Source organism: Triturus cristatus, chromosome 9 (assembly GCF_964204655.1).
Source record: "Triturus cristatus chromosome 9, aTriCri1.1, whole genome shotgun sequence".
In the NCBI taxonomy this organism is placed as follows: Eukaryota; Metazoa; Chordata; class Amphibia; order Caudata; family Salamandridae; genus Triturus; species Triturus cristatus.
This window is the reverse complement of record NC_140592.1, coordinates 952,387,929-952,401,402: the sequence shown is the minus strand read 5'-3', so window position 1 is coordinate 952,401,402 and position 13,474 is coordinate 952,387,929. Positions and strand designations below refer to the sequence as shown.

At 43.5% G+C, this 13,474-nt stretch overlaps 1 protein-coding gene across 1 annotated transcript in view; it reads right to left on the bottom strand.

The window, feature by feature from the left end:
* Positions 1-13,474, bottom strand: part of EML5 (EMAP like 5) — a 1,456,757-nt gene that overhangs the window by 265,456 nt on the left and 1,177,827 nt on the right. The window contains exon 29 of the mRNA XM_085626574.1: positions 3,466-3,595. Within this exon, the coding sequence (XP_085482700.1) occupies positions 3,466-3,595 (130 nt within the window). The remainder of the gene's footprint in view (positions 1-3,465; positions 3,596-13,474) is intronic.

Below are 13,474 nucleotides of genomic sequence, written 5' to 3'. Positions count from 1 at the left end.
AGTGCAGCTTTGTATCTCCGGCGTGCTAGGGCTATCCTAGGTTGGCTACAATCATTAACCGCTAGATTTAATGCCCCCTTTGCCAGCTTACATTTGCGATTGAACCATTTACTGTTCGTTCTACCATTAGGCATCGTGCCAGAGCTGCTTTTAGGAAAAACAGCAATCAAAGACTCATAAAATGCCCTATGCATTATTGTGAGTATTCCAGTGCTAAAGGTTACTCTCCAAGTTGTGGAGTTCTCTATTCAACAGGTCTGCTGCTATATCGCCTAATTCAGGAAGTATGAAATGAAAAAGACTTTTAGAGCGCAAAGTTGCCCAAAGGTGTGAAGGTGCTGGAAGCAGTCTTAGGCGGAGGAAGAAAGAGCAACAAGTTGATCCCACTACCTGTCCGTTAAAGAGTAAATAGCCAGGTTTTCAAGGCTTACAAAATGGAAAACGAGACTGAAGACAGGAAACAGAGTGAGGTAGCGAATTCCACAGCTTGGATGCTGTTGGTTACCTCCCCATCTCGATTTTCGATGCTTAGAGACAAATAGGAGATTTCTGCCTGAGGATCGTAGCAGTCTAGGGGGAGTGTAATGTTGGACCAAGTTCCTGAGTTCTCCTGGGCCAATGTTATGCAGGGCCTTGTGAACAATGCAAAGAGCCTTGAAGAGGATTTGTTTATTCACGGGTAGCCAGTGAAGTTCCCAAATCCCCTCAGAAACTGATTGAAATCTGGGGACATCAAGATTAATCTGACTGCAGCGTGCTGAACCAGGTGCAGTTTGGCAAGTACAGTCTTATTAAAATCCAGGTAAAGAGCATCACAGTATTCCAACCTGGATATAATAAGCGATAGAGCCACTTGCTTCCGTGCTTGAAGAGGAATAAAAATGAAACACTTTCCAAAGGGTTTTAATTATCCAAAAGCAGGCCGTACCTGTGAAGTTGACCTGCCGGTCGAACAATAGATTTTTATCGACCAGTACTCCGAGATTTTTAGCGCAGTCAGTTGGAGTAGGTAAAGCCCCAAGTCTATCTGGCAACCACAAATTAGGCCATACGGATAGTTGACTACCAAAGCTCAAGACCTCCATGTTGTCCTCATTGAGTCTTAGGTAGTATTTTCATCCATGTGGCCACAGCCTGCATACAGTTTCTAAGTTGGTGGCAGTTGCATCCATATCTATATTTGAGTGTCATCAGCATATAACCATACTTGGAGCCCAAAAGATCTTTTGAGTTTTGCCAGCGGGGAAACATACAAATTGAATAATGTAGGGCTCAGGGAAGAACCCTGAGGCACCCCACTTGGCAACGTTATGGACTTCGAGCAGAACTGGTCCATCATAACCATCTGAGACCTGTCACTCAGAAAAGATGCCAGAAGTTGGAGCGTCAAGTCTGTGACCCCCAGTTTCTGAAGTTGATCAACAAGCCGGGTCAGGGAGATGGTATATAAGGGTGCAGATAGGTCCAAAAGGTCCAACGCCACAGCCTCCCCAGCATCCACCATGGAACAGATGTAAAATAATACTACATATTGATAACACACAAAGTACAGCTGAAAATTCTGTAAACTGTAAATTCTGAACAGAAGATGTTAACTCTGTCCAACAAAATTTAAATAGGCCTCCTGCAGCTCAGAAAGTCACTTTTCACCCAATTCTTGCATACTTTAGAAGGTTTTCTCTCGTTTTCAATATTCACATGTTAGGATGACATTAGAGACATGGATGTATAGAAAATTGTCTGGTTCAATGCGTCACCTATGTATCTTTTTTGTTGTCCTGAATAACTTATAAGTACCAATAATAAGCATGTTTAAACAATGTTGTTTACTGATCTAACATAGTTTTGATATTAACTTTTAATTACTACTATCACTCACTTTTCTACATAGAAGCATTATTAAAAGTCTTATATACATATTTAGAAGGCAGTGAAATATCTGTGTTCCTCTTCAGATATTGTTCTCTCTTAAAGCAAAATACGGTGTCTAAAACTTAGTAAAACAATCTGCCTAAAAAATGTGTCTACCTTATGAAATCATCCTTAGCCATCATAAAGTGACTACAGAATTTACTTTTGTATGTTGGCAACCACATTCCTAACACATCTGCTTAAGGAAAATACAACTATAATTCAGACAGATATTATCAAAGTCAAGGCATAAATTGTAATACATGTATTTAGAATATTTAATACATTTCCTTTCTTCTGACGACAACCCCTACAGACTCAAAAGACAGAAAAGTGCAACATTCTTCTTCATTAAAAAGTGTAGCAATCTTTGCCTCAGTCCGCTATTTCACTATCACATTATATACCATATATGGTGCTTAGGATTGGAAATAAATTAGTTTTATAAATATTACAGTTCATGACTCGTTTTCTATCACACATTTGAGATTGTGGCAGATTTATTTGGACATCAAACATAGGTTTAACGCTTGATTCTTTAGAATACGTAGACACTTGACCACACACAAGACACTTGGATATATATTTCTGAAACAATGTCTTCAACCTCGACCGAAGGTTCATTGTGATTCAAAATTATCATTAAGCATAAACGAAACATGTGAGCCGGGAATCACTTTGAGACTGGCGTTGCATGAGGCGTGCCATGATAACTGTGTATGTATGACAATAATTATGACCATTTTTATTCAATATGAAGATGGTTATAGCTTGTGTACTATTTAGAATTAATTTTACATGCATGAAGTACCAAATAATAGTCTTTTCTTCAGATGTTATGGCTTTTAAAGGCTAGAACGTCAATCCCCGTTCATTACTTAACTATGATATCAAAAAATCTTAGTCTAATTAATTTATTCCATACTCACAGATAGACTGTCACTACTTTTCCAGCGAATCTCTTAATCCAGCTTCTTTTTTATTATTATATTTACTTATTGACCTTTGCAGTGTAGGAAGGTGTTTAACTCACATGCAGTTGTAAATATCTTTTCAATCTCCAGCTCACTTAGAAATCTGTTACACAGCATTCACATTAACCTTATACGCTTTTGGATTCATCTATTTAGCAGGGCATTCATAACTACCACTCAGTTATCAAAAATACTAAATGCAACACAAAAATTAACTGGCCCTTCAGATTTCACAGCATTCTGTGATGGCGCAGTTCGGATAGCCACTCAGTGAGGTGTTCAAAAGTATTTATTTACATCAAAGTATAGTGGCTTATCACAAATCTTCATACAATTCCAAAGGTCAAAGAGTTTGCTTGCCTTTTGAGGAAAAAACCAGATAACATTGCCCACCAAGACAAAGAAAGCAACTAGAAAGAAAAGGACAGATTATACACGTAACATAAGAAAATCCTGCTTTCAGTTTAGTTAATGAAAATAATTTAGTGTGGTTTCTAGTCTTATGGTAATTTTTTTAGTGTCAAACACCTCCCCATAGTTCAAAAAGAAAAGGGCAACAAGAACAGGCTTGTGTTCCTACCTGTTGCAACATTATATAAAATCCCAACTGAGGCAGTATGGTACAGGATGTCTGCCCCATCATTGAGGTAATGCACATTATTTCGACAGTCTTTGCCCCGATAGCCAAACACCAACTCCAGCACCAGGTCCTACAGACAGGGATAAAAAAACATGTTTTGGCTTACAGTTTGCACACGCACTTACGCTCTCATGAAACATTCACAATATTTGTATGTGTTACATTGCGCCCTCTAACTAGTCAAATGTACTCGACGCTAGGAAAATCTTGCAAAACTGTACTTTAAGCTTGTGATTGACTTTTTTATTTTTGTCTACTGCTTTTCTTACCCGGGAAAAGAGACTGCGATACTCCACACTCAAAATAAGATAACCATCTTCATTGGAGAAAATGACACAGGGTCTAGGTAATACTAGGGCAGGTCAGGGAAACCTGGAAAGAGACACTTAGACAGGGAGATATGGGCACCCCACTTGGATAGTGAGACAAGGCCATTGTGACAGAGGTGGTTGATGGGATAGCGTGCCATCACCACTAATGCGGGAACACCAAATCAAATCCGAGGACATGCACACAGACTTCTCAGAACGAAGAGAATATACTAGGAATCAAGGACAAAAGCACCTTTAGAGGGAAATTTGGACATGACAACTGAGACAGATTGACATATACAACACAGCAAAAAAACCTTGAGCATTACAACTGAGCATTCAGCGCTCTATGCAGCTATGAACACATTTCTGGTCACATGTGTAATTTTTCCAGTTTTTTGTTCTGATAAAGCAGGGGTCTCTAATGGGTAGCTTGGGAGCTACTGGAAACTCGCCGTTACCCTGGCAGTAGCTTCTAGAAGAGCAGTCCAGCACAGTGTGCAATTCAGAGGGTCTAGCCACATTGATTATAGGCAGCATTACACACTTCTGGGCCCTTACAGTGGCAGCCAGCCTAACCAACAGCCGGACCACACAGACACACACTGGTACAGGTGTAGGACTTACAGCATGACCATCTCTGTCCACTCTCAATTTTTAGGTCGAGCCTAGTGCAGCGCGCAAGCGCTGCTTAGGAGATGACCTCTTGGAATCGGTTTGTACTTTTCAAAAAACTCGTGCATGTACTGCACTGTTTCCAATGAGCACTCATGCATGTAAGGCATCCACCTTGCGGGAGCGAGCAGCGGCGCCATCTGTTTCCAATTATCGCGCCCACGCTTGTTTACATTTGCCTGTCTCGCGGTCGCGTTAATTGGAAACAGATGGCGGTCACGTTCACTTTTGCGGCACGTGTTTCTTTTAACTTTGATGCTCATTCTTAGAAATCGGTCCCAATGAGACAACTGCTCTCACGGTATTTTAGGCACCGTCAGTGTGAAGGTTGCTGTAAAACAGCCTTAAATAAAAGTATTTGTTGAAACTGATGAGACTTTTCTCTTGAAAATGGTTAAATTTTACCGGGATTTTCACTTGAATTTTTGGGAAAATGTTTGTTGTTCAAATGTGGCCACCTCTTTAAATAAAAGTCATTCAAAAGTTTTCACCACAAGGCGAAGTGTCAGCTTCCCACGAGCGCCGCCTCCAAGAAGTCGGCTACCCGACAGAAATACGCCCCCCCTCTCCTCCCAACAATCACTGATCCTACCCCCAGTGGACTCAGGATCACAGCTCCACACTTTTTTCATGCACTTCGACCGCTGCTCTCTATCAACCCAAAATGCATTAAACATCCAATAAAAAGAGCAGGCTCCTACTCATCCACACGGAACTGCTTCGGGGTCTCCACACAACCTCGTGTCTGTTTATTCTGCCGCTTTAGCCCGTCCCTGTTTCTTCCCCCCCCAGCATGCTGTAGCTGTGCTGTTCTATTTGTGCACTTCCATTTCATAGTTGGTACATGGGGATAAGTTCACTCGCGGACATGGTAGGATCAGCCAGAGCATTCATCATAGCGCAATCAAGGAAACATTTTGGAATAAAAATAAATGCCAGTGTTGAGATTGTAGCATCGAGTCCCATTCTGGTCACACCTCCTCTAGTGGCCTGCTACTAAATGTGCTTAATTGTACTTTATTTTTTTTTACGTTTCCTATCCTCTCGCAATTAACTTCAGATGAATGTCCCACTTCGAAACAATGCGAGCATGTGACTCTGACAAGTTTTGTGTTCGGCTTCATGGCAGCGATTCCCTGTCACTTCGATGGCTGCTTAGTTGGTCCCCAGTGTGCTGTGCGGGCCACTGGTACCAAGAGCTGAGGCTGAAGCCAACAGATAACTGGTCCTTCTAAGCGGTACCGAGCATTCTGCAATAATGTGGATACTGCAGTTGGTGAGTGAGTTCACCTACCTCCTTAATCAGCCCCCTTCCCTCCGAACCATCAGCTGCCCTGCATCTCTCAACTGTGCTCGAGCCTCGGCGTGCATCGGAGCTGCTTCTCTCATACTTGTAGGTCCCCGGCAGGCAAGACATTATATGTACATGCCAAACATATTGCTTCTTCTCCAACCAGAGACATCCATTTTTAACTGACAAGAGTCCATGCTATATGCAACACGTTCAGACAGTGCTGGCCTTTTAACAATACATTGCATTCTGGGACTTGTGGTATTGCTTTTAATATTGTTGCATATGGTATAAAAATCATAATTTGTTAAATGTTGGTTGGTTGAACCATAGCTCATTGAAGATGTGATGTGTGACATGGATTGACTTGACAATTATGGTACCATGCCTTCAAATCGGTATGAACGTGTAGCAAAATGGTTAACCAGCTAGGTGCAGTACTTCTCGAGCGGTTTGGCTCATGAGTTCCCTTCTTGTTAATTTAAATAAAAGGTTGAGGCAGCAGGGTGAGCGAGACTTGTTACTAGGTCCTGCACTTTGCCAAAAGCTGGTTGCTTCTGTGGTGTGCTGCTTTTGACAAGTTAATGTTGATTATCCACACAATTCTGCACCACACAATTCAACTCCACACATTTCAAATCCACCCCACAAAATTTGACACAAACCACATAATGCAACTCAACAACACAATTACACAAAACACCACATACATCCAGTCCACACCACAAACGTTTGCACCAAACCACACAGTTCAACTCAACAACACAATTACACAACACACCACATAAATCCAATCTACACCACAAAATTCCACATCATGCCACAAAATTCAACAGTGCACCACATAATTAAACTACACCACATACCTCTTCACTGCACAAAATACCAATCTACATAATTACACGATATAACACACAATCCCACTCCACATATTTCCAGTACACTCAATACCACACAATTACTATCAACATATTTCCACTGCATACTATACCACATAATTCCACTACACAAATCCACTTCACACCACAAAATTCTACACCACACAATTGCCCAACTAATAATTCCCATCCAACCCACATAATTCCATTACACACCACATACATACATTTACCAAATTGTCATTTACAGTGCCAATAGCTCCAACTCAAGCAAATTCAAAACCTATTGCATTTCTAATGCTTGTTTAATAGGGTGGTTCAGTTGTACATAATGCCTCCCTGGTTATACATAAGGTAACAAAAATGCTTATAACACTTTTCTATTATAACTTTCCAACATGGTGCACAGCAGGCACATTGCTCTACACCTTGGCTTAAAGACATTGGCAAAGCCAATAGCTCCGGCTAAACACTTACAAGGTCCCAAAAGCAAGACCTATTGGCTATGCCAATGCTTGTTCCAAGTTACATGTAGATTTGTCTCTTTACAATGTACACTTTATTAGTCAGGCAGCATGTATGAAAAAGATAAGATGCTGTTGAAATGTTGTTACTCAAAATGAAAAGGGCATATTTCATAGGAAAATATGTATTGTTTGGAAAGTGATATGCTGAGGTTTAAAAACTAAATTAATGAAGGATCCAACACATATTTAAAGCTGCTCTTTGAGTGGTAATTCATGGTGTGATTGAGAGATTTATAGCTTTAAGTATTGCCTTTGTGCCAGTGGCCCCTTTCTGATGTGGCTATTATTTTATTAGTCATGTGGAGGCATATCATATTTTTTATATTTTTTTTAATTGGTATTTTTATACAACAGACATAGTAGTATATTTAGCAATACATGGCTAGCTTCACCCCCAGAAAAATACGGACCAATGGCAAATTAAACACTACAAAGATGAAGAGAAGAGAGGCATGTAGCCCAGAGAATTAGGTGGAAGAAGGTTGTCAATGGCTTTAATCAGTAAACATTTATCTGATTCATTTGAAATGATGCGTTATAAGGGTGTCACTCTGTGGTTCTGTTGGTGGTTGGTCCACCTGTGACCCAGCAGTTGTAGGAGGTTGCGATAAAAGATATGTCCTCGATGGTTCCTAGATATCTCAAAGGCATATCACATTGATTTAGCTGTTCCTGACATTGCTGTCATCCATCTTGCCTTGGGGAAGTCCGTTTTCCATCACAATGTTGAGTTTTAAATGTCGTCCTGTCAAAATATTGAATCCAGAATATCGACAAATATAACATCATAAATGTATGTATGTATAGGTCAGTATATTTATATCTCCACATCTTTTTATATTGAAGATATATCCATATCTATTATATATCTCTTGATGGTACGTGGAAATGGAGCTAAGAATAGTAACTTTATACTTACCAATGTACATATATTACGTATGATGTTATTTTGTCACACAATATTGTGACAGACATCTGTGTGGTCACTATTATAATCCTGTAAAGTGTGGTCACTATCAACTACAACTATCAAAGCCAATAGTAGCTCAGGTGTATTTCATTAATCAGAAGGAGCTCCCACTACAGAAAAGGTTGGAGAACCGACCTTTGGGGTCTTGAAATCTACTGAATTATACCAGATTTCTTTTTGTTTTTTTCCATGAAATCAAATATAGCTCTAACAAAAATAGAAATATGCAGCGTAAACATATGCACTAAATTATACAACATTAGTTCAGTTACATATAAATGATTTGTAAAAGCTTGGTAATTAACACACAATACCGATGCTAGGACCTAGAACACATTAACATAACCTCATAAACTGACATAATCAGCAAGTATTAGCTAGGTTGCCTATGACGGATTTCTAAAATGAGATGAGCCAGGTGAATCTATTTTTGTTGGTATGTACATAATGTATCTGTTTCTGGCATCAGGCTCAGTATTGCTGAAGTAGGTGATCTTGTAGTGTAGAACAAGTTACTTAGCTTCGGTAGTGCATTATCTGCATTATATTTAGCTTCAGATCCCGTACCTTTGCAGATGTCAGACTGGATCCAGAAACCTTTGCGTGAGCAGTACCCCGGCGTGCAGTCAGGTGGCTCTGTTTGGCTCCGCGTAATGTCGCGGTAGTCGTTAGTTGGGACATCACGGTAACCTATACAGGCACCACCTATAGGTGCACATACGTCGGTTACTTTTCACTTTTTCCACGCCAGAAGTGAAGAGCCATGAAGTGAACTGACTAGTGTGTGTCAAAACTAGGGCCCCTTAAAGGAGATCAACCCTAGCCCTATAAATGGGTCCGCAGATCGGGGAGGCATGTGTGGGTTTGTAAGGAATCTGCAGCTACCAAAGGTAAGTAACTTGTTCATCTGATAGAAACTTCTAGCCGCACATTCCTTATCTTTGAATAGATACCCAAGCCATACTTTGTGGCGGTGGGCTGCAAGACAGATTTACTAGACTAGAAACTCCTGCAGGACCGAACGGGCAAAATGCCTGTCCCTGTTGACCTGACTGTCCAGGCAGTAGTGTTTTGCAAATGTGTGCAGTGAAACCCACATTGCAGCCTGGCATAGGTCCAGGACTGGCACTCCATAAGCCAATGCTGTAGTCGCAGCCTTCCCCCTGGTGGAATGGGCTCGTAAACCTTCAGGAGGCTGCTTGCTAGGCAGAGCGTAACAGATTTTAATATAGATAACAATCCAGCACCAAATGGTTAGTTTCTGCACTGCTCGACCTTTTTTTAGCTCTTACATAACCCAAAAAGAGTTGTTCATCCACTCGGAACTCCTTTGTGTGGTCAAGGTAGAACGACAAAGCTCTGTTTGGGTCCAGATGATGGAGATGCTCCTCTTCCTTAGAGGAATGCGGAGGAGCAAAATAGGTGGAATAGGGTCACCACTTTAGGAAGGAATGAGGCATGAGTGCAAAGCATCACTTTATCCAGGAAAGTCATAAGATAGGGAGGCTTGGATGGAAAGTCTGCATCTCACTCACCCTTCGGGCAGATGTTATTGCCATTAGAAAGGCTGTCTTGATGTTAAGCAGCTGGAGGCAACAATTGTGTAATGGCTCAAAGGGAGCACACAGAAACAGATTTAGATCCCACTGCCGCATGATAAAGGACATATGGGGAAACATATGGACAAGCCCTTTTAAGAACCTATTCACAATGGGGGACTTAAATAAAGAGAGTTGATCATGTAGCCGCAACCGCAAGAAAGCAAACAGAGCAGAAAGATAACCTGTGAAAGTGCTCAAAGCAGAGCCCTGCTGGGAAAGGTTAAATATAAAAAGAAGAATATTAGATAGAGAAGCAGAAAGAGGGTCAATAGATATTTCTGTACAATATTTTACAAATTGTTGCCAGCGGCAGGCGTATACCAACTTGGTGTTGGGTGGCCTGGCCACCAAGATAACACTACATACTTCAGGAGGCAGGTCAAAAGCTATCAGCTGTTGCAGCTCAATCTTCACGCAAGTAGGCAGAGAGTGGACAGGTTCGGGTGGAGGACCCTCCTCGGCTGCTGCGACAGAAGATCGTCCCAAAGAGTCAACCTGTTCGGAGAATCAATGCTCATTCGAAGAAGCTCTGAAAAACAGACTCTCCGTGCCCAGTCTGGAGCCACAAGAATGACTTGGACGTGGTTGTTCTTGATCTTCTTGAGAAGTCAGGGCAGAAGTAGTATGGGCGCAAAGGCTTACAGGAGGCCTGAGCTCCACTTGTGATGAAAAGAGGCACCGGGCAATAGCCACTTTGGAAACTCCAGTGCGCAATACTGCTGACATTGTGCATTCTCTTTGGAGGTAAACCTCTAACCAAGGCTCTCTCCACTGTTGAAAGAGACTTCGCACCACCTCCGACTGAAAAAAACATTTGTGATCTGCTATGCATAGACAGCTAAGTTTGTCAGCCCTGGCGTTCAGAGAACCTGCCAGGTGTTGAACCACCAGGGTCATGCCCTGTGGTTCCAGTTATGTCCAGAGGTGTAAGGCCTCTTGACAAATGGTCCACGACCCCACACCGCTCTGCTAGTTGCAGTACCACATGATGCTCATGTTGTCCGCAAACACTTGCACCAACTTCTTCTTGACCGAGGTAAGAAATGCATTCAATGCTAGTCGGTTCGCCTAAAGCGCCAACAAGTTGATATGGAGCCCCCGACTCTGCCAGAGACCAGTGTCCTCTGATCTCCAACTCTCCGAGATTGCTGCCCCATCCCAGGAGTGATGCATCTGTCACTACTGTGAGATCTGGTTGGGGAAGGGAGAGGGGTCTGCCTCTGATGCAATTGCGGTTCTTTAACCACCACTGCAGGTCTTTTGCAGTTCCTTCCGAGATCTGAACCAGGTCAGAGAGATTCCCCTGATGCTGTGCCCACTGGAACGTCAGGTACCAATGCAGAGGCTGCATGTGCCATCTATCATGGTTTACCAACAGGATGCAGGAGGCCATGAGTCCATTCTCATTGAAATCCAGGATAGATGCTGAAACATTGGTATCATAACCTGAATATCCTGGACTCGCTGCTCAGGAGGATAAGCCTGAAACTGAACTGTGTCTAGAACAGCTCTGATGAAAGGCAGAATCTGAGAAGGAATCAGGTGTCACTTCGGCACATTTATAGTAAACCCCAGCAAATGAAGGAGGTCCATCGCAGTTTGGAGTTGGTAGAGGGAAGTCTGGGGTGAGGACACCTTAAACAGCCAGTCATTGAGGTAGGGAAAGACTGAAACCCCTACCCTGTGCAGATGATCTGCAACCACCGCCATCACCTTGTTGAACACCCAAGGGGTGCTGGTTAGGCCAAAGTGTAGCACAGTGAACTAAAAGTGCTTGTGGCCTACCTTGAACCGCCGGTAACGACTGTGGTCTGGCAGAATGGAGATGTGAAGATGAGCATCCTGCAAGTCCAACACTACCAGCCAGTCACCTTAGTCTAGGGCAGATAAGACCTGAGCCAACGTGAGCATCTTGAATTTCTCCTTTTTCAGGAAGAGAATGACTGTCCGGAGGTCTAGAAGAGGACATAAACCTTTGTTCTTTTTTGGTATCAGAAAGTAGCGGGAGTAGTAATACTCACTGCCTACTTCTAAAATCTGAATCTTCTCTATAGCCCCCATGGCCTGGAGAGATGTAACTTCCTCTTGGAGTAATAACAGGTGATCCTCCACCAGCCGTTCTTGAGTTGGCAGTAATGGAAGAGGAAAAGACAGAAAAGGAAGAGAGTAGCCATCCAGAATGATCTGCAATACTCATTTGTCTGATTTTATGGACCACCCGCGGGGCCGAATGATCTGCAAGAACCATTTGTCCAATGTTATGGACCGCCAGCGGGGAAGATGATGTTGAATTTTCCCTCCAACTGGACTAGCATGGTCTTGCAGAACCAAACTAGGAAGGCTCGTAGGCTGCAGCTGCCGAGGAGTCGGTGTTGGATGACTTCTGGTGACCATTCCCACGAGGTCGGAATGTACCGCGTCCTCGCACAGCTTGGGGAGTCTGTGCAGGGCGGTGGCTGGGGTATGGCTGGTGCAGTTGAAAACCCTTCCATTGCCATGAAAGGGGCGAAAGGCAGACTGGGAACAAGGTATTACAGAGAGGCCCAAGGACTTGGCCGTAGCCCACGAGTCCTTGAATCGTTCCAGTGCTGAGCCTTCTTCCTGTCCAAAGAGACGTGTCCCATCGAAGGGAATTTCCATAATATTGTCCTGGACATCCCTCAAAAAGTCAGATGTTCTCAGCCAGGCATGGCGGCATAAGGCCACTATCGACGAAACCGCTCTGCCCAGTAAGTGAGTCGTATCCAGACCACACCTGATTGTGAACTTGGACGCCTCACTCCTATCCTTCTCCGGAACCTGTGGCAGTACTTGCACAACCGGTGTGCGAGAAACGTCCCAATACACATGCAGTGTTCACCGACTGCAAGGTTAGTGGAAGAAAAACATCTTCTTCCCAAGTTCATCCAGCCTCTTGGATTCCATGTCTGAGGAAGCAGAAGGGAAAGTGCTATGGGATGTTTGAGCCTGAACTATCAAGCTCTCAGTGGTGGGGTGTTGGCTGGGGAAATTTGGAGCACCCGGTGCAGGGCGATGGCGGCGTGCTATTATCCTGTTCACAGGAGCCCCTGAGCTGGGCTTGTATCAAGTGCCTAAAAGGACATCCATAAGTGCCTCATTGAAAGGCAAATGTTGTTGGGATGAGGAAGTCCCAAGATATTAGTCTTGAGCTGCACCGAGGACAGTTCCAGGACAAGGACCTCCTCTGCCCTCTTCACCACCACTGAAAAAGATGCCCCTCCTCCGTAGCCAAAGTGGGCAGAAAGAGCATACCAGCATCTGCAGAGGTGTCCAGTCCACTGGCCTCTGGAAGCTCCTCATACTAGTCCAGTTGCTCACAAGGATCGTCCAAGTGGTGTTCAAAAGGGTCCAGAGACCCCTCCCATTCTTCTCGAATACCTGAAACCTCTTCAAAATGAACAAGCATCAGCGCAGAACCTCTGGGCCCCAACGGAGCCAGAGTCAGTGACGATCTGACCTGAGTTGTTGGGTATCAGAATGGGGTTGGCACCAGCGGCTCCAGGAGCACTGACTTTGGGACTGGCGCCAGGGAATGTCATGTTGGCATGACCGGTGCCGACCCAAATCCAGAATCAGATCCATGAGACCCCACAAGGTGCAGAGGCCGGAGCCGTCGGCATGGAGCCTGATGGGGTCTCCTCCAAAGCTGTGGGGCCAGAAGGTGCACTGGAGGGG